General features: G+C 41.0%; 1 protein-coding gene across 1 annotated transcript; it reads right to left on the bottom strand.

Moving 5' to 3' along the window:
- Positions 1-8389: 8389 nt before the first annotated feature.
- Positions 8390-8917, bottom strand: LOC108779995 (uncharacterized; the record flags this gene model as incomplete). The annotated part of the gene is made up of 1 exon (XM_018547567.1): positions 8390-8917. A coding segment is annotated over one exon (528 nt), but the record flags the coding sequence as incomplete, so codon positions are not given.
- Positions 8918-8928: the final 11 nt, after the last annotated feature.

The following is an 8928-nucleotide window of genomic DNA, read 5'->3' as shown; positions in this document are numbered from 1 at the left end:
GGCAGAATTGTAAAGGAGCCGGACTGCTGCACGATGATGAATTTGTGCTGACACAGGCTCACAATTCATCGTGTCCTAAAATGAGTCTGAAAGCTCAGGAAGAGGAGAAATTTCGTGTGACGTTGAATAACGCAGCCAGGACCGAAGGGACTCCATGTAAGAAAATTTATCGGAGGGAGTCCAACAAACCAAGGTGAAATCGTAATCTCTTAATAAATTTATTGATTTTTTGTATTAAAAAAATAGATAATAATTAATAAATAAAAAATTGCAGTTTTCATCAAGCATCGATCAGCTGCAAATTTAAGACAGCGAGGGAGACGATGAAAAAACACCGACAAAGTAGCCAGGGTCCTCTTCGGACTGGAGCTAATTTGAGGACCCTGGAGGAGCTGGCTGAGTATATAACATCGCCGGAGTTACCAAAGTCGATACTAAAAACTGAAACTGGAGAAAATCTAGTTTCGATGAAGTATCGAACGGGCACACAGTGGTGATATTCCACAATGAGGCCCACACAAAAGCGATGCTGGATTCCAGTGGATGGATATTCGTCGATGGTACCTTTGACACCATCCCAGACTTGAAAGGCTTAAAACAAATGATCACTTTAATGGCTGTAAAGGAGGGAAAAGTAAATTACCATTTATGTTTTTATATTTACATACTTAAATTATTCTTACATTTTTAGATAATACCCTTTGCGTGGATGCTCCTGGGGTCAAAACTCCACGACGTGTATAAAGAGTCGTTGAGATTTTTTTTCTACAAAGTTGCCCCGCATTTTCAAGTTGAGCACGTAATGGGGGACTTCGAGCTTGGGTTGCGCAGTGCCCTTCAAGTCCTCTGGCCATCGGCTAAATTTCATGGCTGTCATTTTCATTATTGCCAGGTGAGAATAATCTTCTTCTTTTTTTCATTGCATAAATTCTAATTATTGTAATTTTCATGCATAACTTTATTTTTGTTTCATTACAGGCACTGAGGAAACAGGCAGCCAGCAAGAAACATGGATTGAAGGCACTGCTGGACCTTGACGTGGAGCACAGGAAACTCCTCCATAAATTCATGTCGCTCGCTTTTTTGCCACCGTCCCAAATTGAGGAGGGACTATGTACACTGGTGGCCTCGATGCCAGAAGCGGTAGGCAGTGCTTGGGACAGCTTCATAAAATATTATGAAAAACAGTGGATCCGCACGGTGAAGCCGGACCACTTTAGTGTTTACGAGTTGGAACACCGGACCAACAATTCGCTAGAGTCTTATCACAAGACTCTAAGCGTCATTGTTAGGTCCGGACCAACAGTGGACATCTTCATAGGTAAATCGATTACTTATTTTACTATAAGCTACGCTAATATTAACTTTGATTTTAACTTGCGTGTCTCTATTCCAGAAAAGCTGAAAAATGAAGTTTTTGGCAACGCGAACCAGGTGCGTTTGCAGCAGGAGGACCGTCCGGAGAAGAAGCATTTGCGGCCTCTGTACCGGAGCAAGGAGGAGGCGGTTCGCATGCTGTGGGATGCCTCAAGAAGACACGCTCCCATGGAAGACCTCCTGGACTTGGCTTCCCAGTTAATTGCAGTTAATGCAGATAAGCTTGAGGGTAAGTTGGAAACATTTACTCGTCTTTGACAGCTCTGTAATTAAAACTATGTATTTAATAATATTTTCTCAGCATTCACAGATAAACTGGAGAACCTGTCATTTCCCATAGCGCCATCCTCCTATTCTTCTCCGGACGTGGACTCCGTTATTGCTGGTCCTTCTGTGTCCAACGGGTCCTTGGACAATTGCTTTGTGCACTTGACGTCCACTGACATTTATCATGATCATTCATATGCCAAGGTAAATGTATAAAATGCAGATTTTATATACACATATGTACATATTCAACAAGGCCTGTGTTTACCGTGCCTGTGTTTACTATGTACTTTCAATTAATCGTGCACTTCTGAAAACATCCATAAAATTCTTACAAAGGATCATGTTCTATTGTTTATACCATAATTTTTGTCATAATAAATAAATACTTATCTGAGTAGTTCGTTTTCTTTTCTTGCAGTTTTCTTCCTTTTTCTTTTCTTATACAGCTCTCTTATTTTTTTATCGGTTATTTCTGCTGCAGGTTATGTTTACATGAATTCATACACACACATAGAAACGAAATTTCCCAAATGTATGTGCGTAGCGTAAAAAAAAAAATTTATGAATGAAAAGGGCGACACTAACACCCGCTTGTGTGCAAAATGTGAACTCGTTCGAAACTGACCGCACCATGAATAACAAAATACTAGATGGGCATGCGCATTTTCATTTCGGCGGGGGCAATTTTACCCGTTCCCGGACAATCTCGACAGTTTCAAAGAAGCGGAAAAGGAATGTCGCAAAACTCTCAGAAGAATTAAACGCAGAGCATGGAGGAAGATTGCCGCATCATTCAATGGGAAAACACCTACCCCCCAGGTATGGTCGTTAATGAAATCTTTCAAGAGGCGTGATGCTTGTGGAGGTGCCAGGGCGGTCGGCGCGACGACCATGCGCAAAGAGGTTGAGAGCCTCATTAATAGACTCACGCCGGACTCGTGTTTGTCATCGGTCCTCAGTCTGTTATGGACCCTTGTGCGGGGATAACTCCGGGAGATCCTGAGGTTTCCTCCTGTCCTCCCTCTTCTTCTGTGCCTGATCTGGCGGATCGCTTCAGCATGCATGAGATGAACCTCGCCCTTTCGGGCTTGCGCCTGAATTCAGCACCTGGTTTAGACCGGATTGACAACAATATTATTGCCTCTTTGCCCAACGCATATTTGGAACACCTTTTAGAAATTTTTAACGATTTGTTAGAGGACGGAGATTTCCCCCCCTCGTGGAGGAAATCTCTTATAATTCCGGTACCTAAGGCCGGTAATAGAGGTTTCCGCCCTATTGCCCTGATGTCATGTATGCTGAAGCTTTTGGAGAGGATGATCCTCCGCAGGCTTAAACATCACGTTGAATCAAGGCCAATTTTGCCAAACACGCAGATGGGATTCAGGCCGCATCGCTCCTGCGCTGATAATTTGGTGGTGCTTACCAATCACATAAGAACCGCCTTTTCTCGTGGTGAACTCACGGTCGCGGCATTTCTGGATATTAAAGGAGCCTTCGATAATGTCATACCTGCCATCTTGGTAAACGACTTACGGGAAATAGATGTACCCCCTACTCTAAGACAATTTATTGCGCACCTTATCTCGGAGAGAGAGCTTTACTTTGTGGTCGACGGTGAATTGGTCGGCCCCCGTTTTACGCGTACCGGCACTCCTCAGGGCTCCACCCTTAGCCCCTTACTGTTTGATATATATTTAAGAGGCATTAATGAGAATTTGACGGAGGGTTGCTTCATTTTACAATACGCAGATGACTTGGTGCTATATGCATCAGCCAAGACTCTTGCTGAGGCTTTGAGTTATCTCCAACCATCGCTGGACGCTGTTAATAGCTATTTGTGGAATAGAGGCCTGGAGCTGTCGCCTTCCAAATCAACGGGAGTTGTCTTCACGAACAAAAGATCTCTTAGGAATAAGGACTTTATACTTACCATCAACGGTCAGTGCATCGCGACTGCTCACTCGGTTAAATTCCTTGGTGTTATTCTGGATAGCGGCTTGACGGGTAAGGAACAGCTAATGGCTTTGACTTCCAGAGGCAATGCCACCGCCAAAATTATTTCTTCCCTTTCGGGAGTATGGTGGGGATCACATCCTCGCGTGTTATTAACACTATATCGCGCTCTTTTTAGGAGCGCCATTGAATACGGAGCGCAAGTTTTCGCTTACGAGAACCAGTCGACCCTCTTTTTAAAATTGGAGAGAATCCAGTATAAGATTATCAGGCTGGCCATGGGTTACAGGATCTCCACGCCGATAAATGTACTTCTTTATGAGGCTAAGGAATGCCCTCTTAAGCAAAGATTCAACCTTCTCACTGCATCTTTTCTTTACAAATGCTGGTCGGGTACTTACAACTTGGTCAAGGAGGGTATTAAGAATATGGATTGTACAGCTGATTCAGTTGTTAAGAGGATTAAGGCACTTAAGTCCTCCCCCACATATAATCGCTACGCGATACACCACGAGGATCTCCAAAAAGTTTTTCATTCAGTTTCTTCCCCAGAGTTTACTTATGACTACGAAACCTTTATACATGAGCCTCTTTGCAAGTTCGACATGTCTTCAGTCGACAAGGACTCTCCACCGGAGCTCATTGCACTGAGGTTTAAACAACATGCAGAAGAGCTCATTGCGAATTCAGAAGTTTCGCTTTACACGGACGGATCTAAAATCGGCGAAAATGGATCTGTTGGAGCCGCAGTATACTCTCCTGAAGAGGACTTTAGAACTGCTTGTAAGTTGCCTGAAGCCTTTTCTGTTTTCTCTGCAGAAGCTTGGGCCATTAGGGAGGCTCTTGTGTACGTTTCACGCCGAGGGAAAAACTCTGCGGTCATCTTCACGGATTCTCAAAGCGTCCTTGCAGCAATTTCGTCTGGTCACTACTCGCAACCGAATTACATTGTTTACCAAATTAAAAATCTGCTGACGATGTTGGCCAGAGAACGTAAATTGATTACCCTGTTTTGGGTCCCCTCGCACAAGGGAATTTGCGGTAATGAGATTGTGGACCGTTTGGCGAACTCTGCGGCGGCGAGTGCGGATCCGGTGACGGAGTTTCCTGTCCCCTTTACTGACGCTAGGAAGTCAGCTAGGGATAGTGTCAAGAGGACTTTTGAGGGATGGCTGAAGAATGCCGCCCAGCTTAAAGGCACTAAGCATGCTGAGTTATACCAGAATTCTTCTCCTAGCCCGTGGTTCTACTCTAAATCCTTGGAGCGTGAGGAAATCGTGCTAATAAACAGAATACGCAGTAATCATTATAATCTTAATGAGAGCCTCTATCGTAAGGGCATGACTGCCTCGGCGGCGTGCCATTGTGGCCATGAGAGTCAAGATGTCAATCATGTGATTTATGAATGTCCAGAATCACGTAATAAAGCTGAATATCTTCTTAAGTTTTTGCTTGAAAAATACCCTACTTCTACTCCTAATAACATTTTTCCTCTCCTTAATAAGCCCTCGGTTGGTTTATGTAGAAGATTACTGGCCTTCTTTAAGTCTTTGGACGTTAGATTATAACCCTTCATATGCTCGCGCGCTCTTTCTGGGCGTGGACTGGGGGGTTTGGGGGTGTGGTCTGGGGGGCTCTCCCCGCGGGCGCGGCCTTTGTGGTCCCGTCTGAAGGGTGGGGGCTCCCCCGCCCGTTCGATTCCCCCCCTTCCTTTGTTTCAGACTAACTAGTGGAAGGTTGGTGGTATCCCTGCCGTGCTGGCCTGGTTGATTGCCGTTGGAGCGGCTACATGGCCAACAAGAATTTACAAGAAGAAGAAGAACCATGAAGGAAGATATAAGGAGACTCCACTCAGTCTCGCCCAGCGTTGCCAACCTCCGCATTATTAAAAATCGTACCAACAATACAAAATTATCGTATTTTGATTAAAATTATCGTACAATTTTTTTTGTTAGATATATATACATATTTATTAGTTCTGTTCGCGTTGCTTGCACTTTTTGCATTCAGCTTCTTCGCTTTCTCTTTTTTTAACGCCCAAATATATAATCAATCTCATTTTAAGTATAAAAATTTTTGGGTTTCAAGCAACGCAAACAAATCTTGAACATATATTGAAGATATATTTTTTAATGGAAAAAAATAACAATATTGAATATTTATAAGTATTTATTTTTAAAATTATATATACAGTTTTCAATGTACATAACTTATAATTATAGTCTCACTAGAAATTTTTTTTAAGTATTACATTTATAAGTCTCCCTCGTTATACATAAATTATATAAATTATACAACACTAACAAGGGAAGTTATTGAAGTGTTAATCGCGAATATACACAAGTATTGTATGGTTCGAAGGGACTTGTCAAATATAAGTTACCCCTAGAGTATTTCGCTTGAATGGGCTATATAGATGGCGCTACGCGCAAATTAAATTAAATTACATTAAATTAAATTTTAACACTTTTTCTACCATAATCGTCATTCTGACTTGTCACCAATACATTTTAATCTGTCAATAACGTCTTGGAAGATTATAGGACCACTGATTACAAATAAGGTTCTAGATTTAAGTAATTCAAAATGTCGGATCCAAATGGCGAACGACTTTTTGAAAAATTAGTTTTATTTATTTGGATCTTCTTACTTTCCTTTAGTGTTACCCGGGGCCAACGACGTGGACGTAGAAAGTTATGTGGCCCCTTTTTTGTTTTTGTTGTTTTTTGTTGTTTTTGTTGTTTTTTTGTTCTGTTTTTGTTTTTTTTGTTTTTTTGTTTTTGTCGTTTTTGTTGTTTTATTATTATTATTATTATACAAAAACAAAAAAACAAAAAACAAAAAAACAAAAACAAAACAAAAAAACAACAAAAACAAAAAAGGGGCCATATAACTTTCTACGTCCATGTCGTTGGCCCCGGGTAACGCTAAAGGAAAGTAAGAAGATCCAAATAAATAAAACTAATTTTTCAAAAAGTCGTTCGCCATTTGGATCCGACATTTTGAATTACTTAAATCTAGAACCTTATTTGTAATCAGTGGTCCTATAATCTTCCTAGACGTCATTGACAGATTAAAATGTATTGGTGACAAGTCAGAATGACGATTATGGTAGAAAAAGTGTTAAAATTTAATTTAATGTAATTTAATTTAATTTGCACGTAGCGCCATCTATATAGCCCATTCAAGCGAAATATTCTAGGGGTAAATTATATTTGACAAGTCCCTTCGAACCATACAATACTTGTGTATATTCGCGATTAACACTTCAATAACTTCCCTTGTAAGTAACATTTTTTTAAATTTTAAGTACATAAATATTTACTAAATTTTGGTTATATGTAACAGGAACTATACTATAGAAAACATGTTAGTAATAAGGCTCAATAAGTTTTTTTAAACTAATAATAAAGAGAGGTTTACGAGCATACGAATTCGTTAAAATATTTTATTCTAATATACTGTGAAGAATATATCACGTAATTTTTGGCGTTTTATCATCGAAGAGTGTTTTCTTAAAATTTAATCAAAACTGCCAAATTATCGTACTTTTACATACGATCTCACTCTTTGGATCGTACATCGTATAAAGATCTATATTATCGTATTTGTACGATCAAGATCGTACGGTTGGCAACGCTGGTCTCGCCAGTCTACAAAATATGGAACCATTTTAGGTTTCGAGTTCAGTTTCCGATTCTCGACACTCGCAGCGCTCGTGAATTTAGTAGTGTTTGAGTGCGAGTAAGAGAAATGATCATTTCTGATTGGTCGCGTTCAGCAGACTCAACAGTTTTACAACGGTTTTATGATTCTTTACTGAGATAGGACTATTCCTTTAGATCTAAAATTATAATCCAATCAGCAAGACGAATCATAAAACGGTTGCAAAACTGTTGAGTCTGCTGAACGCAGCCATTCGCACTCATTTATGCGCAACACTACTAAATTCACGAGCGCTGCGAGTGTCGAGAATTGGAAACTGAACTCGAAACCTAAAATGAGTCCACTTTGATTTTACAGAGTGGAGTCTCCTTATATCTTACTTCCTGCTGGCAACAATGATGACGACGACGACGTCGACGTTTCTTACAATCTAGACACCCATTTTCTCGACGGCGAACACGTAGACACCCACTTCCTCGAAGGCGAACACGTAAACACCTACTTCCTTGACGGCGAACACCTAGACACCCATATCCTCGACGGCGAACACCTAGACATTCATTTCGTCGAAGGCGAACACGTAGGCACCCACTTCCTCGACGGTGAACACCTAGACACCTACTTCCTCGATGGCGAACACCTAGACACCCATATCCTCGACAGCGAATACCTAGACATTCATTTCGTCGAAGGCGAACACGTAGGCACCCACTTCCTCGAATGCGAACACCTAGACACCTATTTCCTCGACAGCGAACACCTAGACACTCACTTCCTCGAAATCAAACACGTAGACACTTATTTCCTCGACGACGAACATTTGACAACATCTAGACACTTAATTCCTCGATAGTGAATACCTGGACACATAGTTTCTCTATATTTCGATATTTTACAATATACATATTGTTGTGTTTGTCACTAATCTTTAATTCTTATTTTATTGAGATTTAATGTGCTAATCGGAATATGCGGAAAGCCTAGTACTAATAGAAAAGAGTGTGTCTATTTTGAATGTCTAAACACAACTGCCGGTGTCGACCTTCTGACTGTCGACATACAGATCGTTGCCTAGCCGCGCATGTCGTGACGTTTAGCATAGGCGTAGGTAACACCCCCCCTATCTGGAAGAGTGACACTGGTAATCCTCCAGTTTACGTGGACGACGTCTATTGCGTTGAGAGCGTCTAAGCACTGGTTGTTCCTGTTGCACAGGTTCCGATCGTTGACCTGAATCTGGTTGAGAAGACGCTTCTTGAGGTTGCAATAGTTCTTGGTTGATGTCTTCTAGAATTTGAGGTGAAGTAGAATTTCCTTGAGGAACAGAGGTAGTTTCTTGAATGTTCTCTTGTTTTCCTCCCTGATCGAAGGCATTGATTAATATTTCAAGTGGTAATTGAATTTCTTGCTGTTGAGATGAGTCGTCATTGTCCTTGATAGCTCTAAACTTGATTTGATTCGCATGAGCTCGAACCAAGCGACTTCGTGTGTCGACAAGTACATTGTAGATAACTCTTCCAACTTTTTCGACTATTTCCCCAGGAATCCACGACCATTTATTGTAAGTGTGAATTTGAACATAAACTTTTGTTCCTGGTTCAAATTTTTTTGATTTGACTGCATGTCTCCTGTTGTATTGTTCTTCTTGCTTTTGTTTTG

This window comes from Cyphomyrmex costatus, unplaced genomic scaffold (genome assembly GCF_001594065.2).
Source record: "Cyphomyrmex costatus isolate MS0001 unplaced genomic scaffold, Ccosl1.0 scaffold66, whole genome shotgun sequence".
Lineage (NCBI taxonomy): Eukaryota > Metazoa > Arthropoda > Insecta > Hymenoptera > Formicidae > Cyphomyrmex > Cyphomyrmex costatus.
Note: the sequence above shows the minus strand (reverse complement) of the source record. Positions and strands in the feature narration are given on the sequence as shown.